Here is a 24278-nt window from a genome sequence, read left to right as displayed (position 1 = left end):
AAGTGCCCAAGTGGACATCATCTTACTTGTGCTTAGCAGCAGCAGAACTTTCATTATAGTGTACTCTTCAAAGGTGAGCTGCAGTCGAACGAACTGAAGGCTGATTTGGTGCATCCCCTGGCATAGTTCATACATGGCAGACTGATGCATCTTCTCTCTGCAAAGGAAATGAAAAAAAATCTGAGAATACGGGGCTCATTATCAAACCCAGACTGGTGGCCCAGGGCACCTTAATAAGGGATCTGAGTCAGAGTTTCCCTTTTGCTTCAACATGGAGCAAATAGGTATCCAAAGACAAGTTAAATGCCTTTTACACTGACTGGTAAATTGCTTCTAGACCAACACTGCCATGCTATTTCCTAGTACCCTGCAACACTGTGTCAGAAGCACAGAAACCAAACTTTTTCAAAGGGTGCCATTATTTCATTTTATGTCAAGAGTAATGATGTCTGATCTTGTTGTGTTATATAGTGAGATCATTCATGGAGCAGAGAGGCTGCCATGATGTGGGGGGAAGCCCACAAACTTCTGTTCCTTTTCCGCTAGAGATACCAAGCCTTTACTATTCTTTTTTTTTCTAAGATTTTATTTACTTATTCATGAGAAACAGAGAGAGAGAGGCAGAGACACAGGCAGAGGGAGAAGCAGGCTCCTTGTGGGAAGCCTAATGTGGGACTTGATCCTGAAACCCCGGGATCACGCCCAGAGCCAAAGGCAGACACTCAACCACTGAGCCATCCCAGGTGTCCCCAAGCCCTTAGTATTCTGACAAACTGTACTAGATGCTGTGAACACAGGATAGTGATGCCACTTTTATTTCCATAGGGACCCCCCTTAGAGAGGTCATAAAACATGATTAACTATTTGCAGCAGCACATTTAAACAGGAAATTGAACAAAATTTTGCAATTGGAGAACCTTGAATAGAATATTTCTGCTAAAGGGAAAAAGCAGTGTGGGAAACAAAGGCAAAAGAAAAAATTAAATTTCCTTATTACCTATAGCCCACTGACAAGTCCCCCAAATGTTTCCATAAAAACTAAATTATATAACAGAAGTCATCATCTCTTTCCATGAGAAGTAAGCAAAACATCAGTCAGTTTTTAAGATTTCCTTTCTCAAAGTAATAAATCTTTTGGGAGGTCCTGGGTAACTACTGCTTTATGATGGCCAGAATTTAGTAAGTGAAATGGACTTTGGACTTGATAAAGGCCAAAGAAACAGAAAAAGAGGTCATGATGGTTGATATATTTCCAAGGGTGACTGATAGCAGGTGGGAGTCCTACAGCACAGGAATACTGGGCCTCTCTCAGGATGCATTTTCAGGTTCCCCTCATTGTCAGAAATCCCTTTCATCTCAGCTCTGAAAGCCACCTGTATAAAGCCCATTAACAGAACACGGAACATTTTCTCTGCATTATTATTGTATGTCTTTTGTCTTCCATAACTGAGAAGATACTTTTAATTATGTAAATGTTTTAAACACATATACACACAGAATAATAGCAGGAGTGTCTGCATCTGAAATGTAAATAAATGCTAGTATTTTTGTTATATTTATTTCAGATCTTCAAAAATTAAACATGGCAGAGATAAGCTCCGCTCTCTCTTCCTCCCGGTTCCCATCCATCTTCATTCAAGAAGGGAACCGCCCACTTTGGGGAAACTACCCTTTCCTCTCAGGTGTATGTATTTTAATACCACATCTATGTATCTATAAAAACAGCATATAGTACCTGCTTTATGTAAATTTAAAATAAGATATGCACATCCTCCTGCAATTTACTTTTATTCAATGTTGTAATTCTGAGATGTAACCATTTTAATACAAGTAACTGTAAATTAATTCATTTTCTCTGATGCAAGTTTCATTTGTTTGAATATATCACCACCTACTTATCCATCCCACTACCGATGGCCACTTGGATTGTTTTCTCTTATTATTACGAATGATGCCCAAGGAACATCCTAGTGCATTAATCTAGGATACAGAATGAGAGCAGAATTGCTGAGTCACCGATCAGTGCACATCTGCTGCTTTCATCCCAACCAGTAAGAAATAAGAATTTCCTTTTATTACACACCCCTACCAGTACTTGTCATTATCCAATTTAAAATTTGTTGCCAGCTGATGGGGGTTGAAAGGATAGCTCCACTGGTGCTTTTATTTGCATTTCCATTCACACCAGTAGGCTGAACATTTTTCAAATGTTTTAGGACCATTTGGGTTTCTTCTTTGGTGATTTGTCTCTTCATATCTTTACAACCAATTTACTGTAAGCCTTCCATCACTAAGTTAACACCATCTTTAATCCTAGTATTTTTTTGCCTTCAAAATTTTGTCTGATATTAATTTTTTCTTCCTTTCTTCCTTCCTGTCTTACTTTCTTCTGCTCTTTCCTTAGAATTTGCCTGGTATGCCTTTAAAAAAAAAAATCCTTTATTTTCAAATTTCCCAAATAATCATATTTCACATGTCTCTTATAAGCAGCAAAAAATTGGATTTAAAAAATAGGAGTCTGTGTATTTTAAAAACTGTTTAATCTGTTTTCCTTGATCATGATTACTGAGGGTAATGAATTTTTCTACCATTTTAACTTTTCTTTCTTTCTTTCTTTCTTTCTTTCTTTCTTTCTTTCCAGTTTCCTTCCTTTTACTGGCTTAATTCAGCTTTTAAAAAATCCCCTTCTTTGCTCCAGTTCTGGATTACATTTTAACTCTTCAAATAATTATCAAGTTGTAAATTTGCATATTTAAAAGTCAAAAGTTAATCAAAAGCTTTTCCATGAGAAACAAGCAAACAAAAAAATAGAATGTCTTTGGTCTACTGCTTCTAGTTCTCCTTGTTAGAGCTCTTTAGAATTTAAATATCTGTTTTCACATCTTCCCTGAAATCAGCCCTTCTCTCTTCATACCCATACATCTCATCTGTCACAGTATCCATGTGTTTCTTCAGTCCCCATTGTTTCTTGTATTTTACTCCATACTTCTGGGTTCGATGTCTTACATATTAAAGAATATGTTCACATAATTCTTTCAACAGTGGTCAGTCACTGAAAGCTCAAGTCTTTCAGTCTTGATTTGTCTGAAAATCTTTTTACCTTCATTCTTTACAAAGTTATCGATCTGCAGCTTGATAGATAATTGCCTTCAGTACTTGGAAGAGACTGTTCCAATACAGTGGGCCTTCATAGCTGCTTATGGGAAAGTTCTTGTTAGTCTAGTTGTCATTCTTTTACAGGTAACCTGCATTTTTCTCTTCGGTAGCTTACCCCAAATTCCCTGTTTATTTGATGTCTGCAGTTTCATTCTGAAGTACCTGAGTGCAGAATAATCTTTTTCTCCTGCTCAGGACCTAATATCCCTATTTGATTTGAAGGCACAGGTATTTGTTCGGTTCTGAAATGTCCTTACACATTATTTCTTCAAGTATCACCCCCATCCCATCCCTGTTATTCTTTCTTTTTGAACTCCTGTCAGCAGCACATTGTACCTTCTTGCTAGGTCTTTCACATCAACCTTCCTTTCAAAGTTCTATCATTTATCTCTCTGGACTATATTCTAGGTGATTTTCTCAGATCTCTTTCTAACTATATATATATATTTTTTCTGTGTCTAATATGTTTAATGTCTACAGTGTTTTAATGACAATATTTTTCATGTCTAGGTGCCTAGAAATACTCTATTTAGTTTTATTTTCAGATCTCTCTTATTTTCCATAAGGTATTCCTTACTTTCTAGCTATTGTATCTTTGTTTTCTAAATTATGTCTTATTATATCTCTAAGTACTTTTAACATGTCTATTTCCAAGTTTCTTTCAGATTCTTTTGTTTGTTTAACTTTTTGGGATGCTAATCTGCATGCCTAACATGTACTGTTTGGCCTGGCTGAGTCCCAGGGGCACTGCCCTGTGGAAGGGACTCTATAGGAAGTTTCAGCATTCATAACTGTCAGGGGTATAAGCATTTCACTTGTTTTGGACCAGTTTTTATGCTAATTTCTAAGCTTAAATGCTTTTTGCAAGACTTGTGTAGTTTAAATTTAGACTCCACATTTGATGTGATATAGGCTTGTTTCTTATTTCTTTCAGCTTCCCTGTCATGTCCCTGGGCTGGCTGGCACGTTGAGTTTTACTGTCCGTGTTAGGAGAAAATGAAATCATTGCAGAGCCATGGTTTTATGCAAGAGGCTCCATTTCAGGCCCAGCCTTGCTGGAGTTATATTCTTGGTTCTTATCTCTTGTTGCCATTTGTGTTCTAATATCCATCCCTAAGGTATTTACCTACATTCACTAGTCAATGGGCCAACTATATAGCTTTAGCTCCAAGTTAAACCACTCTGGCTGTGAATTCCCTCTTCTTGCACCTGTTTTTTTATTTTATTTATTTTTTATTGTTTTTCATTTTTTTCCCTCCTTTTAGGCTTCCCTATATATTTAAGACTTTCTTTTTTAAATGCAGAATTTCTATGTGCTTAGAGGGGAAAAAAGGGCTCAGTTCAGTTTTACCTCTCGGATTGCTAACTATACACTTCTTAAAGACAAGATCCATGTCTGGCTAACCTTTTTGAATGGTCAAATAGAATATGATAGCCAAGAATCATGTGTCAATCTTTGCTCAATAAATATTTCATGAATGAATGAGAAGAAAAAAGTGAAGACAACAAAACGAAGGTTTGCATATGATGATGATAATGATTAGAGCAAGAGAATATTGTAAAGTTATGTAAGATCAAATGTCTAATAAAATATATATGGCATTTGTTAAGTTCTTCAAAACTTCTCAAAAAAAGGAGAGATTTAGGTTGTAAAGTGGGGTGGGGCAGATTACAAATCAGAGTATATCCGTGGCATATAACACAACATGCATTTCACACTAGACAAGTTAAAAAGCGGACTCCTATGCCTTTGATTCCTTAGATCACTTGGTGCTGGAGCAGCATATGCACACTTGGCTTCACCCCAGCAGGGTCCGGAGATGCACAGGGTGCTGGCTTTGTGAGTCTGTTGATCGTGCTGCTTCTGAGACCCAGACTTCCTGCATGTAAAGGTGGGATACTAATAATAATTCCAACCTTGTAGAAATGTAGGAACCAATTCTATAGAAATCGTAAATTATAAAGTACTATTATCTTTTTGGGTTAAATACTTGATATTTACTTTGGGTAAAATACTTCTTGTGAGACCAATAGTCATTTTGGTTAAAACAAAGTGAGGAATAATCAAATTCTGAAGATGACTTTGTAGGAAAACAGTATTATATCATCACTATTATTTCTATACGTCAGCTGATAAGGCAGGAGGAAAAACCAGAGACAGCATGGATTTTCAGTGGAAGGAACTTGCCTGGAGTAGAACATAAATAAGGACTAAGCATCTCTGTGTCAAAGTGTTTCTGTTCTCAGATGTGTTGACAAAACATCCACACACAGATTAAAGGTGACTTAAAGAAGAGACCTCAGATTCTACTTGAAGACAAATGAGCATGATAGTGTGTGACAACATGCCCAAAGGAAGCATGTTTTACCCCTTCAGTATGAACAGCATCTCTTGACCTCTTTCTTGAGGTATTATTACCTGAGTAACCTCCATGGTCTTCAGAGTTATCACTTATGGGATGCCTACCATCTACCAACGCTAAATTTAGTCTTGCTAATAAAAATGCTTTGTGAAGAATTATCCTCATGGTCACAGTAAGGAAATGAGGGTGCATTTCCTTCAGCTGGGAGCCGACCTCAGGTTCTCTACTTGGTACCTCATGCTGTTTCCTCTCTCCATGCCTGCCAGTGGCCCAGCACTTTCTACCTGTTTTCTCCAGAGTATCTCTTTACAACTATGAAGAGATGTTTGGTATCTCATATGTTTTGTTATTATATTCACTCATTTGTTTATCCTTTGCTCCCCATTACGTGGTAAGATTTTATGTTTTCAAGTTCTACTCTTGTTTCTACTGCAGGAAAGTGAGTTCCCCAAATGAAGAATACTGGATACTCAATATAGCTTGAGTTCTCAAGAAAATAGGCCATCTTAAAAACACATTTTACATCACATCATTTTTACACAATTGGGTTAAATGCACGGAAATGTACATCCATAGAAGTTGAAACAAGGACAATCTTTTCGGCATGATACTGATATTAATTTTGTAATATTACTTCACAGAAATACTCTTTGCTACATGCTTTTATTCATTTTATAATTCTTACCTCATTTTCAGTAGAGTAATGTAAAATCAGTAGAATAATGTAAAAATACATGAACAATTTTAGAGAAAAAGACGAAATTTGTATAATGCTTCTAAAAAAAAAAAAGTAAATGCAAAAGTCATCCTTGAATGCTAAACTAATATAAAGGCAGTAGGAGATTACTGAAGTAGGAAATACCCCCTCTATTAAAGTGAACAGCAGACCTGAAGAACTGATGGCCTTCTGAACAGTGGGCACATGTCATCCATTTGTAAACATCTCGTTTGCAAGAACAGAATGAACTCTATTTTTGGATAAGTGCAACAATCAAAATGGGCATAGAGACCCAGTTCTAATTCCAAAGGCCTTGGGATAAAATCTACAAGAATGATAATTCTACAATTTTTTTTAAAGAAAAAAATAAACATTTCAATAGTTTTACAAACTTGTCATTTTTCCACACTAAGAAACAAATTTTATTCATAGCTATAAAACTTCATCTGGTTCTCTCTTAGAACACCTATTATACTAAACTACAATCATATGGTCATTTGGAAATAGTTTTAAAATATTAAAATAATCTAATGTCTCCAGGCCTGATTAACTTGGAACAAAAGTGAATAATTGAAGAGTTGGAAAATATATTTTTCCTGGCTTTTGAGAGAATTTGGGGTTGAAAATGGAATTCACTTTCATGACAACTGTGGGAATTAGAAAAAGCCCCTTCATAATCAGAGTAGGAAGGATGTTCACAGTTTAATTTCTACTTTTTTTTAAAGATTTTATTTATTTATTAGAGAGAGAGAGATAGAACGCACATGCACAGGGGAAGGGGAAGAAGAGGCAGAGGGAAAGAGAATCTCAAGTAGATTCCCTGCTGAATGTGGGGCTCCATCTCACAAGCCTGAGATCATGACCGGAGCCGAAATCAAGAAATGGGAACAATCGACTGAGCCATCCAGGAGCCTTAGGAGGTTCACAATTTAAATGACTTGTATACTAACTGCTTGCTTTTAATTTATCTAAATAACTGAACAACTTTTGTATCTGTAAGGCCCATGTCATCTTGCCTTTATTACGTTAACAGTGTTGCCCTACTTTACATTTGGAGGACAGTCCTTTGAACCTATGAGTCAATGGCTGTCAGAAGGAACACTTCTGTTTTGGCATTCAAATACTAGCTTACCAAGACACTACTAAACAGTATTTGAAAAGCTTAATCATTCAGTTATCTGGAGGTTCATCTCGAAGCAGCTGATTTGGGAAATTACTGACCCAAACTAAATGCAATCCTGGAATACTTATGTTCTATTCTGTTAGAAGTAAATATTCGATAAGCCCAAACAATAAAACATCCCAACTATGGGTAGCTGCCGAACTCAGGAGCTCTAAGTATTAGTATCATATGAACCTTGATGATAGTCTGTCAAGTAAATAAACCAGTCACAAAAAGCCAAATACTACATGATTCCACTTCTCTGAGGTGCCTGGTCCTCAATTCCTGCAGACAGAAAGTAGAGCTGCTATCCCTGGGGGTTGGGGAAGGGGAGGAATGAGCACTTATCTACATAACACTGTGAATGCACTTAGCATTATTGAACTGCATGGTTAAAAATGGTCAAGTTGGTAAATTTTATTGTTTAATTAAGTAACTTCTCTTAAGAGTTCAGGCTTTCTATTCATTCTTCTTCTTTTATAATATATAAACTATTTCTTTTCTGTTTTTACTACTAGCTTTTTGCCTTTTTGTGTCTTGATGCATTTTTAGTCTTTACTGTATATACTTTTACTGCAGGCTGTGCTAAATGCCTTTTAAAAGCAAGAAGAGTAAAAATTCTTTAAGGACCATAATTTCAGAAAGGCAGTCAGAAACACTTCCTCAAAGGCTTGTCTGTTGTAGTTCTGGTACCCTAAAGGAGAAGGGAAAATAGAACTACCTTTATCACTCTTTTCTCTTTCTAAGAATTCACATTTAAGAAACATAATCCTTTCACATTGGCTGATTTTATAAATGCCAAAGCACAAAAGGTTCCTGGCTCTTCCACTTACGGAAGCCCATGAAAGGTACCGTGACATTTTTTTTTAACTGAGGATATTTTAGCCATATTGCACTAAACTGTACCTTGGTCACCTACACACCTTTTAGAAGTGGAAGACATCACTTTACTTAGGAAGAACTACAAAAATAAACTTTTGAAACATTTCTCATTAGCTCATGGATTAAACGATAGGCAACTCCCATCACTTTGAAGGTCTGTGTCCTCCTTCTGGAGAATCATCTGTGGTTGATTGTTTTGTGTGCAGAGGTCCCAAATTAGACTAGTACTAAATAAATATCTGGTAGCCACTGAGAACGGGTAAATCCAGTGGATTTCAAAGACCCTGAGTTGCTCTGAAAAAATATATATTTATAGAGAGAGGAGCCTGGATGGTTGAGTTGGTGGAGCATGCGATTTTTGATTTTGGGGTTGTGAGTTTAAGTCCCACATTGGTTGTAGAGATTACTTTAAAATACAATCTTCAAATAGTAATAATAAAAGAACATATAAACAAAACACAGCAAAACTCATTCAGGGCTGGAATCCTTGAAGTCCCTGTCATCTCAGGAAGACCCTTCAAAAACAGATTTGCTAACATGCCACTACTTTCATAAATCACCCTAGGAATGTGCATGTGTATTACATTGTTGGAATGATACAGCAGTAGTATCAATCTTACAACAGAGAAAATAACTTGAGCGGTATGGTGCACACGCAATCACAGCTGATCTCAAAGACCAGACCTTACCTCTGATGCTGCAAACCACATCATTATGTCCGAATAAATGTAACATCTTGTTAAGTGGTCAGTAGTATAACAGATGGTCCCTGTCTTAGGCTTGTTATTTTTCTAAAAAATAATATGCAGAAACAGTTTTTTTTTATAAACCTTATTTAGAATAAAAATGACCTCAGTGTGAACATTCAAATTATTCCAGTGTATGGTATACATTTTTTCTCATAATCTTACCAGATTTTTCCTTAACTGACAAGCAAAATCTCTCTGTAGTTGGGCCATTATGCTAGCTACAGTTTTGATTTTGTTATAGGATTTACATCCTTTTTTTATAGCCAGAGCAGAACTCAGCCACTTTGGTCTAGGAATTGCTGGACAACGTTTGTGGTTGCTTTACTGGACTACCATACCAGAGGGTTGTATCCCAATGGTTTCTATGACATTCCTCAATCCCCTGTTAATTTTACATGGTCAGCTTTAGTAAGAGTTAAAAGCTAATTCAGTGTTTTGTTACCTTAATTGATGTCCCAAAAGGGGTGTGTTTTTGTAGAAGTGCCTTTGAACCTAAGCATCACAGTTACCACTGACTTTAGAAGACCTTACACAGATCAAAATGCTATCTGATAATTTAAAAATGTAGAAGGAGCTTGACTACCTGGCAGCCATAATGTGCCACTGACAGTCCTAAGAAGTTATGAAAAAAATTCTTTTAACCATATATTTTATATATAGTTTTTTGTGAAACATTCTTTCATACCTTAGATTTTTAAATATTTATTACAGTTAGCATTATTTCTCTTGGATATAAGGACAAATGTTTCTGGTAGAGGGGAGAAAACATGAAGTCATAACCCACTATGAAAATTTCCTCTTAACTGCTATACTAAGGTTAAAATACACATCAGCATGCTTAGAACTTCATGAGTACTTAATAAAATGCAAGCCATGTTAAGACTTAACACCTGAATTGCTCTACACATAGAAAGGATACAAAAACCAACATTCTCTGGTGAAAGAATTAAAAAAAAAAATCAAAGCCTCATTTTTGTAGGATGGAGACTTTAGTACTAAATTTCTGCAGATTTAATGGTTTGCAGACCACAGATGTTTCAATAGGAGACAGAAAACCTTCAGTGAGCTATTATCACTTCAAATGGGGGCATTTTGGGTATATACTTAAAGACATTGCTTAATTTCAATAAATGACCACAGTTTCCTCACTTGTAAAAAAGCAGCCATATAAAGGTAAGATTCCTACTTGATAACTACTGAATTTCAGGAGTGCAAACAAAGGTAATCACTGAATTCAGGAGTGTGGCTAGACTACTGTGTGGGTAAAGGGTGACGGCAAATCACTTTTCTAGTACAATAAAAGATTTGTATTAGATTGCAATTTATGGAGTCATATTCTTGAAGCAAAAGTCACATTAGCCTAGCAACAGACCTGACAGAGGTTATAAAGGACATTTATTCTGAGAAAGCCCAGGTGTACAGTTATGCTTCTAAGGCAACAGCAGAGCATGGCTGACCCTTGCAGAGGTGCCTTTACCAGTGTGTGCATGGGTTCGAGTGGGGATGTGGAAGTAGAAAACGGGCAAGTTCACTTTACATGGTCACTGACTTCTTCTACTTGCAACATCTTGCTTTGGAAGAAGAAAACAGCGAAACCCCTAGAGACTATTATCACAGACACTATTTCATTCATTAATCGGACTCGGTCCTAGACAACATTTTCAGGTGCCATAGTTTTGGATGAAAGCTAGTTTATTTTGTTTGTTTGAATCATTCTAAAAGCTGATAAATCATCTGCCTAAATAATAAGATGATGTTCAACTCAATTAATTTATTAGAGATTAGCCACATGTCCTTTCTTATTATTCTGAACATCTGTCACAAAGCAGATTTTGTTCAGGACATTATGAACAACTGCATCATTCATGACTAGATGAAGCAAGTATAATACTACCAGGTCACTACACTTGTAGTGACATCTGTTTCCCGTAAAACAGCAGCACTGAAACACATACTCACATGCACATGGACATGAACACAGTCCTTATTACTTCTCACCTTCTTTATCCACTTGTAGAAAATCGCTAGTCAATAGTGCTGAGGAGTTTAGCTGATGCTCCTAACCTTCTCTTCTACTTGGAAATGCTGTGAGCTTCTGAACGTTCTTAATCAGAACAGAATGGCCATGTGATCTTTAATGACAAACAAATGATTCCTTCGGTTTTTGTTTCATCCACTAGAAGCAATGCACAGTTGGAAGGCCAATGCTTCAAAAGAATTAGCTCCCCGGCGCCTGGGTGGCTCAGTCGGTTAAGTGCCCAACTCTTTATTTCAGCTCAGGTCATGATCTAGGGCTTGTGGGATGGAGCCCTGCATCTGTCTGGCTCTGTGCTCGGCGTAGTCTGCTTGTCCTTCTCCCTCTGCTCCTCCTCCCACTCGCACTCTCAATAGAATAGAATAGAATAGAATAGAATAGAATAGAATAGAATAGAACAAAATAAAATATTGAAAAAAGTGTCAGCTCCCTGCGCTTTCTCAAGCATACAAGACCCCAGGCCCAGCCAGGCACTGGGTTTGGGACCCTGGTAAGAGAATGTGATTTGAGCTGCTCCCTCACGGTGTTGCTTAGCACTAAGAACTGGGGAGTGGGTTGGGCAGCCAGATGATAGCAGTGCTTTTCTGCAACAAGTACAAAGAACAGCAGTCAGGAAAGATAGAAAATATAATAAAGAGCAAAGAAGCAAAATCCCTCCTCCGAGTAGCTTCTGGAACAGAATCTCAGTAATTGTAAGACTAAGAGCAAGATGGGTGGGCTGTGAGTGAAAAGGTTTCCCACTTCGGATTGCCGCCTCAAAGAAAAGAGTACAATCTGTCATACTACAGTGAAATAGCAACTTTGTGTTTTCTGTTTTTCTTCCCCCTGCAAAGGTATATGACAGCCCTAACACAATTTCAAAACTAAGACAATATGTACAGTATGGTGACGGTGGTTAATAACACTGTATTTCCTATTTGGAAGTTGCTCAGAAAGTAGATTTTAAAAACTCTCATCATGAGAAAAGATTTCGTAACTATGATGATAGATGTTAACTATGCTTACCATGGCAATCATTTCGCAATATGTGCAAATATCTGAATCAGCAGGCTGTACCCCTGAAACTAATACAACGTTATAGGACAATTCTGTCTCAATTTACAAGCTCAGCTGATAATGGGATGTAACATGTTTGATAAATGAGAGATGGTGAAGGCCTGTGGATCCACAGAAGGAAGAGGACGGAGGAGGAAAAAAAGGGAAAAGAGAAACTCAGAAAATGGAAGGAAGGAGAAAGGGTCAAGCAGAAGTAGAGGGATGAGACAAGAAAGAAAAAAAAAAGTCAGTTGTGGAGAGAAGGAGGTTAGGGAAAGGAGAACTAGTGAGAGGAAAAGGAGGGCAGGAAAGAAACAGTCCTTTCCATTCTGAGGTTTGAGCCCACAGTTCTTCATGCTTCATGTACAGTTGGGTAACTTCAACTCTGAATTTCAGAGACTCATCCCTTTGCCTGCCAGGTACAATTCCTCATGCCTGGACCATAAAGCATCATGTTCACTGTGCCCATCCAAATTCTAACCCTCCTTTGGAGGCTAACACAATTTTCTTTCTTTCTTTTTTTTTTCTTTTTAACACAAGTTTTCAAGCTAGATAATTCCTTCTAGGCAGTTTTCTTTGATCACTTCAGCCCAGGGGAATCACCTTCTCTTTAAACTTCTGAAAGACTCATCTTAAATAAAACTTATTCGTCACACTGGTCCTGTGGACTTTATCCTGTTGGGTCACCACTCTTGGGTCTAGGTCTTAATTTACCAAGCACATGATAGAATTCTGGAGGATGGAAATTGTGTCTACACAACTTTCGGTTCCTTACAATAGCCACCATGTAAATGTTCTCAGTATTTATTAATGATCAATGAAATGCTAGTCATTGTTTACAATTTTTTTAGCTAATTAATAAAGGATTTAAATTTCACTTTAGGTGGTGCCTAGATGGCTCAGTGGTTGAGCGTCTTCCTTTCTTTGGCTTGGATCATGATCCCAGGGTTCTTGGATTCGAGTCTCGCATTGGGCTCCCCGCAGGGAGCCTACTTCTCCCTCTGCCTATGTCTCTGCTTCTCTCCCTGTGTCTCTCATGAATAAATAAATGGGATCTTTGAAAAAAAAATTTCATGTTAGGGGAAGTGATTAGGATATTTAGTTATGATACTGTCTTCCCTTTTAATTGGCCTTATTTTAGTCACAGATTCTCATAGCTATAAGAATTAGTCAACTTGTTGGTTAAATAGAATCATAAATTATAGATGGTTGGAAGGGACCTGAAGACCCTTTCATTTCCATTGATTTGTAGATGCATGGAGACATATGATATAATGAAAACACCATAAGCTCCAGGGAAATCCTGGACTCAACCTGAGATCCACCTCTCAACAGCTACGCCAGCTTGGATAACCCTCTGGAACTTCTCTGTCTGAGGCAGCCGAATCATTTATAAAGTAGTGCCTGAAAACATGACTGTCTATAAACAAGACAGTTCATATAAAAGCAGCAACTTTAGAAAATGGCACAGAGTAGGCTCCATTACGTGTTCTGCTACTAGACTGAGAAGCCTTTAAGTACGAGGACCACATTGTATTTAGGTGTGATTCTCTGATATCTTAAATAGAGACTAAGTCTTTCCTGAATGAGGAAACAGAGATCTGGATCACAAGTGAGGCTTCTCCAAAGCCATGCAGAATGACAAGTCTGGGTTGGGTTTTATTGATCATCTCATCTAGTGTTTCTCAAAGTGTGGTCTGGGGACTCTGGGATATCCCCAAGACCCTTTCCTGGAGTCTGTGAAGTACTCCTTTTTCCAACTACCTGGATGAAACTGAATTTTTTTCATATACTTCAACTGAAACAACCTATCACCACAGACTGAATATAAGAAGCAGACAAGGGAATGGAACTATCTTTATTTAAGTCACATTGAAAGGATTTACAATAAAAGTAAAAGAGTAGCACTCTTTTAATACTTTTCTTTTGTTAAAAAAGTTTTTTTCATAAAATATTTATGCTATGATGTTTATGTTTTTTATATACCATGTAATTGCTATTTTAAAGCAAATGATAAATCCATATTTTAAAAATTTGTTTTAATTTCTAAAATGGGCAAATACCAATAGATACAACTTAGATAACCAACAGCTCTAAAAGCTCATTATCCTTTAAATTCCTCCTCTAAACCACTTGATTGTATCCTATTATCCAAGTAAATGGAGATACTACAGACTGAATGTGTGTCCCCCAAAAGTCATATGTTGAAGCCCTAACCCCCAAGGTGATAACAGCAGGAAGTGAGGATTTTGGAAGTAAATAGGTTTCAATGAGCACAACCTCCATGATGGGCTTAAAGAAAAAAGAAGTAGAGACACCAGAGTTTTTTCTCTTCCCCATAGGAGGGTATCGTGAGAAGACAGCTGCTTGCAAGCCAGATGAGGGCCCTTACTGAACATGGCCATACGGACACCCTGACCTCAAACTTTCAGCCCCCAGAACTGTGAGAAATGAATGTTGCTGTTTAAGCCACTCAGCCTGTGGTAATTTATTATAGCAGCCCAAGGTGACTAAGAGAGTGATCATACCTCTAGCAAAAGGGAAATTAGGATTATATAAACTAGCAATTCCATTGAGGCAATGGTTATTTCAAGGTGGAGGAGCACAGACAAAGGGCCATTAGACAAAGGTTGTCACATCGGTGAATATGGACCCTGGCTGGGGCAGCACTCGTACTGCAGATATACAGATAAGCTTTTTTTTTTTTAATTTTTATTTATTTATGATAGTCACAGAGAGAGAGAGAGAGAGAGAGGCAGAGACACAGGCAGAGGGAGAAGCAGGCTCCATGCACCGGGAGCCTGACGTGGGACTCGATCCCGGGTCTCCAGGATCGCGCCCTGGGCTGAAGGCAGGCGCCAAACTGCTGAGCCACCCAGGGATCCCCCCCTTTTTTTTAAGATAAAGAGAGAGCGCACAAGGGGTAGTGGGGAAGATGGAATCTTAAGAAGACTTTGCATGGAGTGTAGAGCCCGATGTGGGGCTTGATCCCAGGATCCTGAGATCATGACCTAAGAGTGGATGCTTAACCAACGGAGCTACTCAGGCGCCCCACAGATGAGCTTTAATAAGTAGGCTGAAGGTCACCAAACATGGCCTTTTTTCCTTCTCCTTCTCTACTTATTTCTTTCAGAAAAATATTAATACCAGAACCCCCATTCAAAAAATAACCTGTACAGAGCTCTCCAGATATACAACTCTATTAATTTAAGTTTCATGGCTGCAAGTGAGGGATTAAAATCCAAATAATCTCTCACGTATGATACAATAAAAATGTGTAACAATGTGGTTTTGGTTCTAGCAATGTTTAGAGATGCAAGTTCACTGAATACTTTATATATCAAGACATATAAAGTGTGTTCTCTTCCTTTAATCTAAAGGAGCATGACCAAAGACATCATCTATGTGTCTGATGATGACCTGTGTCAAGGGAGGAAGCCTAGCACTTTCCTTAGTTCTGTAACTGACTAATCCATTCCTCAACCACCTGCCCCAATTTTGCAATATAATCACTGCATCAAAATTAATTTGTCTGTTTATAAATTTTTCAAAAAAAATTAATTCCAGTAATTTTATTTTGTATTGAAAAAAAGAGTATTTTTAGCTCAAGAGACCAAAGTCTCTGGGCATGCTAATTGAAATAAAAAGCAACATGCTAATATTAGCCACACTAAGGCTTTTAGAGGTAACATGTGACCTTAAACAGGTTTTGACTTCTATTCAAAATAAAAAATAGCTCCCTCTAGTTATTCAGAGTAGAGCTTGGACTTATTTCTTGGATCATTATGACTTGATACAATCTTGGGCCACCTGGGTGGCTCACTCGGTTAAATATCTGACTTTTAGTTTTGGCTCAGGTCATGATCTCTGGGTCATGAGATAGAGCCCTGGGTGGGGCTCCGCACTCAGCGGGGAGTCTGCCTAAGGATTCTCTCTCCGTTTGCCCCTTCCCCCACTCAAGTTCTCTCTCTCTCTCAAATATATAAATCAGTCTTAAAAAAAAAAAAAAGAATGCCAGTGTCTTCAACAGAGAACTGGTTATAAAAAACAAAACAAAAACAACAGCAACAAAAAAAAACCCCTCAAAAAACCCCCCAAGACCCACCCCTCCCCAAAACTGTGCAATCTCTATATAGTTCTATATAGCTACAACAGTGCATTCCATTTGCAGTCTTCTATTTGTTTTAATTTCATACTATACTGGCAATTATCCAGCTTCATTAACTACTTAGGAAATTTCTCAAGTATGCTACAAGAAGCAATATGTAAGAAATATTAACATATAGCAATGTTCCTGAACTAAAATTTAAAAGAACCCTACAAAAAAATGAATCCTTTTCATTAAGGTCACATGCCATACCCTAAAAGCACTTTGAGCAAACTCATGGCAGGAATCTTGCATCTGACCCTTGTACTAGAAAGAGCACTCATCAACAGACCAAAAACAGCCACTGAGTACCAATTATGTAAAAAGCATTTTGCTAAACATTAAGGAAAATTTTTTCAGGTATATACTTTCTGTGCTCTAAAGTTTACTGTATATCTGGAGTGAAAACATATATAAAACACAAAAAGCAGCAAATAATTGATATAGAAAAAAGAGTTTTGGGGGCAAAAAAATTCCTCTTGATTTTGAAGGTAATGGGAGTCACCAGAGAGGAGGCATCTTTTGGTTTGGGTGAGGGAGAGAAAAGGAAAATGTCAGGAGCAAAGGCACAGCAGTGGAAAGATAGGGCTAAGGGAAGAGAAAGGTTAATTTGACTTGCACAAAGTTTATGCAGAGAAGCAGCAGGAAATAATGCCGAAAATAGCATTTTAAAATTAATTAGTTCATCAAGCACTTACTAATGCCAGACAGTATTCTAGGTGCTGGGTATGCAAAGATAAAACAAGCCAGGTTTTTGCCCTCTCTGAGACTATGTTATGACAGCAAGAGACCCACCGCAAAGAAAATAAACGTGATATAATGAGGAGGGACTGAACAGAGGGGTCTCTCTAGATCTGGTGGTCAGGCTTCTGGATAAGGATTAGTTTCAACTGAGACAAGGCGGTGAGAAAGGACCATCTCCTGCACAAAGCAAATAGCAGGTGTAAAATGTCTGAGAAAAGGATGAGCTTAGATCCTTCAAAGCACCACGAGGACGTCAATGTGGTTAACCAAGGGCACTAGTAAATCCCCTGAGAGGATCCACACTGCACCTTATTATTTTATTTTTTAAATATTTTATTTATTTATTCATGAGAGACACACAGAGAGAGGCAGAGACACAGGCAGAGGGAGAAGTAGGCTCTATGCAGGGAGCCCGATGTGGGACTTGATCCTGGGACCCCAGGATCACGCCCTGAGCCGAAAGCAGATGCTCAACTGCAGAGCCACCCAGGCATCCCTGCACCTTATCGTGTTAAATACCACTTTTTCGTGGCTGTATGCAAGGATGATGGTATGTTCCCTGTGCCAGAGTCCTTGGAGACACAGCAGGTGGGATTTCTTCACCACCTGCCTCCACTTTTCCTGCTCTCCTGTTCTCATGCCGCTGGAGTGTGAACTCCATTTTTCCCCTGTTGTATTCCCAGGTCCTAGAACAGGGCCATGTATATCAAAGGTGTTCAATATTTTGTTGAATGAGTGGACTGAATAAATACCACTTATCTCCTTCTTCCAAGAACAGTTCAAAATGAAAAGGCAGGGTTTGGTGAACAAGAAGACAGGTGGAGGAATGAGTTAGAAAGTCGACCTACAGTTCTAGTCTTAATACTACTCTCTTCAGGGTTCTCACCTTTCTCAGGTCCAAGGGCAGCCCCCGACCCTAGCATGCTCATTTCAAGAACTTTCCTTAATGTGAGCAGTAACCCAGAAGCATCCTCCACAGCCAAGTTACTCATTTATTTAAGAACTTCTCTCAACTATTTTGCTGGAAATGTCTGGAAGTAACTTTTTGCTCTGACTCTACTTATCACTATGCTAGTTGGTTAAGGGGAAGAACAATGTTTTCAAAGAATAGGAGGAAAAAGAAGGGAAGAAATACTTCTTGTGTTGAGTTCTGTACCTACCTTTCCTCTGCCCCTATATGTGATGGAGTGATTAGTTCTCATTTGTAGCTTATAAAAATCCCCTCAGGTTTCACTGCGCCCACCCCGCAACTCCCTCCACCTCATCTCTCTCAGGGGGCAAGGTGTCTTCCACACTCCATCTCTGTGCAAAAGAAAGGTAATTCCATTCTGTAATGTTTCTGCTACTTTCAGGCAAGGACTGACCATTTTCTACCCTGTGACATTGTTTTCCTTTATTCGGGAGTGTCAAACTCCACAGTCTGGGGGCATAAGGGGTAGAAGAGGGCCAGGTGCAAACAGCAGGCAGCGGTGGGAACCGTGGGGAGCAGGGCAGCAGATGCACCATCTAAAGGGCGAGCTTGGCTCCTGTCCAATGCACAGAATGGCCACACCATTCTGCTGCAGCCTGTGGCCCTCCAGCTGGTAGAACAGGGCCTGGGTTTCCATAGGGTCTCATGGAAAGATAAGGCACAAACGGGCAATTTTTTTTGTTGTTGTTCTTTCTTATCTCTTCATACTGACCCAGAAGAAAAAAACACAGAAGAAATCTCAGAAGGCTGCTGGTTTTCAGACAGGAGGTAGGTGTAGGTGTGTGTGTGTGTAAGACACAGAGACAGAAAGGGACGGAGATGGAGAGGGAGGAAGGAAGGAGGGGGAGCAGAAGGAGGAGGAGGGAAAGGAGGAAAGGGTGGAGGCCAGATACTTGAAACTACACAGAACAGTGTCCCAGTGAGCAGAGGGGAAGTAAGAAACCCTGTTTGAGTGCTGCAGAGAGGGAACTGAGGAGGGGAGAGCAGTTGGGGACAAAGGAGAAAAAGTAAATGAAGCCAGTGAAGGGGAAGCTGACCCAGGCTCAGCCTACTTCCTTGGCTCCTCTCCTCAGAACTCCTACCGCCCATCCGTCACTGGCTCTTACCCTGTTGCAGCGAGGGTCCAGGCACAGAAGTCACCTCTAGTGGCTCAGGAATAGCAAGCACGCGGCCTTGGGAAGGGAGGTTGAGGCATGCCAGGTTCTGACTCCATCCCCTCCTGGCCTTCGTGGGGACACCCTGATTCTGGCCAGAGCAACAGTGACACGGCCTTGGGACACACAGCCTGAGGATGAGCCAGGCCTACTAGAGCTTGAGGCCCTTAGGTGCAGAGGGTCCTTACAGGCACTGCCCTATTTGTAGAGTGGCCGAGGGAGGGTCCCCCACTAAGACAAGTGGCCTCTGGCAGCAGTGATCCCTCACTGGGGACACAGCAGGGACAGGTAGCACTCCATGAAATAGGAAATGACCAATAACTGTGTAGACTTCTCTCCTGGTGCTGCCATCACACAGCCAATGGTAGCAGGGCAGGCACGGGGTGGGGCGGGGGAAGGGCTCACCTTCCACCATGAGGAGTGGAGCTTAAGGAGTCTGGGTCAGACACACTCACAAGCGCTCACCCAGAGGGGCTCAGAAAGTGACACCAAGACTTAAACTATTGCTCCTACCGTCTCTGAACCAAAATCAATCAATCAATCAGTCAAGGTTCAGAACTACAAAGACCATGAAAGGTCATTCAAAAAACATTTTTTGTTGGGTTACCACTTGAGACAACATAAGCATGCTTTAAAATACAGAAGAGAATTAAAATAGTTTTAATTCTAAAATACTGGCCAAGACTTAAAAAGAGAGTGTTAACACTGAACCTGCCTTTCAGAAATTAAAAAAAAAAAAATGGAAGAAATTTCATTACAGGCTTAAATGGGAGTTTTAATATGTGTACTGAATTGATAAGAAATTTGAATACTTGCAGCGATCTGTAGCAATATACGATAAGCTGTTTCAAGGTACAATTGAATAATTAATCATTTAATACATATTTGAAAAGTTTCACATTTATAATAAGAAAAGTTCTATGCTAATTTAAAGTATTAACTCATATCTTCACCCCAATGTTTAATAAAAAAAGATTGGAAAGAATGTTTTCCTTACTTATTACCTGCTCCCCACCTTTCCTCCAACTCCAATAAAGCCAGTACACAGTGGAAGGATAAGATCTTTGGAAACTTCCAGATCTGTTTCACAGGAGAAGGCAAACCCAAAGGATCAACTATGGAAGTTTCGGTCACGGTTTTAAATATAGCAAAGGTTCCGTGTATGAAAATTGCATCCTCTATCACACTTCTTTATCAGAAATGTCATCCTCATAATTAGCAGTGATCACTTAGAAAGCATCTTTCAGACTAGTTAATAGATTGTTTGGTTCCTTTGTTCAACAATTCGTATATTCGGCAAATATTTATAGAGTTCCTACTTTGCCAGGTGCTGGAAATTAAAAACTGATGAAGACAGAGCTCGTGATTTCAATGAGGAGGTGTCGGGGAAACAAAGGAGGGCTACAGACACTGGAGAAAGAGCTGGGTGCAGGTGAGGGGGCCTGAGCCAGGGGAGGGTTAGTGGGAGATCCAGGGGGGATCCCATGAGAGCTGATCTACCTCTAGCTGGATGGCATGTGTTATTCCCTTGCACAAAATGCCAACCCTTCCTTGACCTGGTAGAAGGGTATGGAGGTTCAGGCACTGGCCGAAGGAAAGTACAGGGACATGGTCAACAGATAAGAATGTGCAAGGTGTTGGCAGGCTGGTGGTGAGGCGTGCTTCCGGTTTTCCAGTTCACTGCTCACTGGGATCCCACGGCGTTTAATGTCGGTACTGTATTGTCTTTCTGGAAGCCCTCTTTTTCCTTGGGACCTGTGATGTAGCACTCTCCTGTCTTGTGTCCTTTAACTACCACCTCAAAAATCAGTTCAAAATTTATACCTTCACTAGGACCTCTCTTTAAGCTTCAGATGTGTATAACTGCTTATTTAATTATCTTTCCTTGAATGGTATTTGAAAGGCAATTCAATCTTATGTTTAAAACTGGCCTCACACTCTCCCTTCCTCTTCCCTTTCAAACTCTGGTCCTCTACCCTCATTCCCTCATCCCAAGTCCTACCTGGCATTTAAGGCAGAGGCCTGGAAGTCATCTGAGGCACCCACTTTCCCTCTGCTCTATTCTCTACCTGAATCTGACCACAATAATTCCTGTCGATTTTGCCTTTTGACACCTTTGCACTTCTCTCCGTGTCCCATCACTGTACAGTTCTGCATGGAGTTCCTTCCTTGTCACTGGGTTTGCACATGCTGGGCCCTCAGCCTAGATCAACTTCCCTCCTCCTGTACTCCTTCCACCTGGTTGACACTAGTTTCATCAATACCAGGGAAGCTTTCCTGACTAGATCAGTCCCTCCCATTAACTGCCCCCAAAGTACTTTTCCCGTTCAATACTTAGAATAATAATTTTAGGATTCTCTGATCAGTATTTGTCTCCCTGATTATATGTTCCATGAAACAGGGACTACACATACATTTTCCCCCTGTTCTAAAAGCACTGTTTAGAACATTGACAATAGTTAGTAAATATTCCTTGAATAAACGCAGGATGAATCACTCATAGGAGTTCAGAGTCTAGTTGCAGGCCATCCTCCCTAACTTAGTAGTTTCCCTAAAAAGTACAGGGTCTGTGATAGCATCCTGTGATAGAGCTACTACTGATCAAGCTCTCCTCATTGGTGTGATGTCATCAAAAGGCTTTATGTTATTTCCAAATGTTTTCTGGAAGTAGGTTCTCCCATTTCTCAACTTTGAAAAATAAAGCTCTGCCCTATTCTTTCTAGTTGAGAGAAACCTACAAAATTATAGGTTGGGGCTAAGGTCAATGTTTTAAGAAGAGAGACAAAATTTTCATTCTAATAATTATATAATATCATAACATTGAACTATATTTATAATATTAGAAAGCAATTTTTGTGTTTGCATTTTATCTCAGTATTTTTTATAACAGGCAAATGCACATGAAGTAATACAGCCTTTTCTATTTTTGGTTTCTTATTTATTTCTCAAACCTTTCAATTACATTAATTTAGACTTCAAATATAAGCTGCTTTCCCCTAAATCTCATTTTTAAAAGGATTCTTAAAATTTTGTCTTTTTCAGAAAGTGTATAGATATGTGTCTACCATTAAAAATTAATAGAGTACACCAAAAGCACAGGCAACACAAGGAAAAAATAGATAAACAGCACTTCACTAAAATTATAAGCTAATTTTAAATGCCTCACGGGATACTATCAAGAGTGAATAGACAACCCACAAAATGGGAAAAATATACAAATCACATCTCTGATAAGGGTTTAATATCCAGAGTATATAAAGAACTCCTATAACTCACGAACATAAAAACAAACCATCAAATTAAAAATGATCAAAGGACTTGAACAGATACTTCTCTGAAGAAGATCTACAAATGGCCAATAAACTTATGAACAGAGGCCCAACATCATTAGTCATTAGGATAATGCAAATCAAAAACACAATGAGATAGGACTTCACAACTGCTAAAAGATAAGTCAGACAGAAACACAAATGCTGTAAGATATCACTTATAGGTGGAATCTAAAAAAAGGCTGACTTGTAAAAGCTGAGTACAATAGTGGTTACCAGGGGGTGGAAGAAGGGGGATAGAGGAGATGTTGTTTTAAGGATACAAACTAGCAACTAGTAGACAAGGTTCTGCAGATTTAATGTACAGTATAGTAAATGTATAAAATATATTATCATCAACCTTGCTAATGGACTTACTCTTAATTACTCTTACCAAAACAAAGAAATGACAATATATATAAATGACATTATTTAATTATATCAAATATATTTCAAACCCCAGGCCCCCTCAAAAAAAATCCCATCCCCAAACATTCTATGTACCGCTAGTTACCTGGGTGGCTCAGTTGGTTAAGCGTCCAACTCTTGATTTCAGTTCAGGTCAAGATCTCAGGGTGCTAGGATCGAGCTCATGGTAGGCTCTGTACCCATCAGGGTGTCTGCTTGAGATTGTCTCTCTCCCCCTCCCTCTATCCCTCCCCTCATTCTTGTTCTCTCTCTCTCTCTCTCTCTCTCAAATAAGTAGAAATAAATCTTAAAAAAAAAAAAAGCCCCAAACAGAAAATAAGTGTTAGCAACGATGTGGTGAAATTGGAACTTTTGTAACTATCCTTACTTTTTTAGATTCCTGGGATCAGGTCCCTTACATTGCTGGTGGGAACATAATATGGTACAACTATGTGTGGAAAACAGTATGGTGGTTCCTCAAAAGTTTAACACAGAATTACAATATGTTCCTCAAAAGTTTAACAAAGAATTACAATATGTTCCGGAGATTCCACTCCTAGATACATATCAAAAAGAAATGAAAGCAGGGACTCAAGCAGACACTAATGTACAAATGCTTTTCACTTGGTAAAATAAATAAGGCAGTTATATTTTATAAAGTTGCAGCAAATACTGAATCATGAATACTGATTTCCTAAGGGAAATACAGGGTTAGGTTCTGGAGAGCCACTGGTCACTTCCACCAACTGATCTATACATAATCCTATTTTACGTGTATTTCTGTTTAAGGGCACCTTATTAATAGATGTGTAGCTGATTCAGTAACGTTGAACTTACAGCCAACAATATGTAACTCATGCCCAAAAGAAGCTTATCTAAGACCTGTATTTCTTTCCCCTAAGGAACATCAGACTTCTTGCTTTAGGAACATCAGAAAGTTTAGAGGTCATTTTAAATGGTGAACATCAGACTTCTTGCTTTAGGAACATCAGAACCACGCTTAGAGGTCATTTTAAATGGTGAAATCACCAAGAAAAAGCACAAAAATGCAAAAAACATGGTACTAAATAGGCCATGAAAAGGCCACTTGTTCACAGTATGAGAGCTGAAACAAAAAAGCAGAGAGTCTCAGCTGAAATGTACACACTGGGCGATGCAAATACATTGCTGCTCTGGGTACATCTGTGAAGAATTGTGGAAGTGCTGTGAGTATTGACTCTGGGGTTAGAGATAGATGCAGCCAGAAGGTCAATTCACAAAATAGAATCTGCAAACAATGAGGATCGATCCTATGTACATACATTAGAATATCACTCAGCCATAAAATGAAATCCTGATACAGGGTACAATAAGGATGAGCCTTGAAAACATTATGCTTAAATGAAATAAGCCAAACACAAAAGGATTCATATTGCATGATTCTACTCATATGAATTGCCTAGAATAG

The 24278-nt window shown here is 38.9% G+C and overlaps 1 protein-coding gene across 3 annotated transcripts in view; it reads right to left on the bottom strand.

Moving 5' to 3' along the window:
* Positions 1–24278, bottom strand: part of NR3C2 (nuclear receptor subfamily 3 group C member 2) — a 330212-nt gene that overhangs the window by 40238 nt on the left and 265696 nt on the right. For all 3 annotated transcript variants that reach the window (XM_041738024.1, XM_041738025.1, XM_041738026.1), the window contains exon 7: positions 27–157. In XM_041738024.1, coding sequence (XP_041593958.1) covers positions 27–157 — 131 coding nt within the window. The remainder of the gene's footprint in view (positions 1–26; positions 158–24278) is intronic.

The sequence above is a fragment of the Vulpes lagopus genome, chromosome 23 (genome assembly GCF_018345385.1).
Source record: "Vulpes lagopus strain Blue_001 chromosome 23, ASM1834538v1, whole genome shotgun sequence".
NCBI lineage: Eukaryota > Metazoa > Chordata > Mammalia > Carnivora > Canidae > Vulpes > Vulpes lagopus.
The sequence above is the reverse complement of the archived record's forward strand: the minus strand, read 5'-3'. Positions and strand labels throughout refer to the sequence as shown.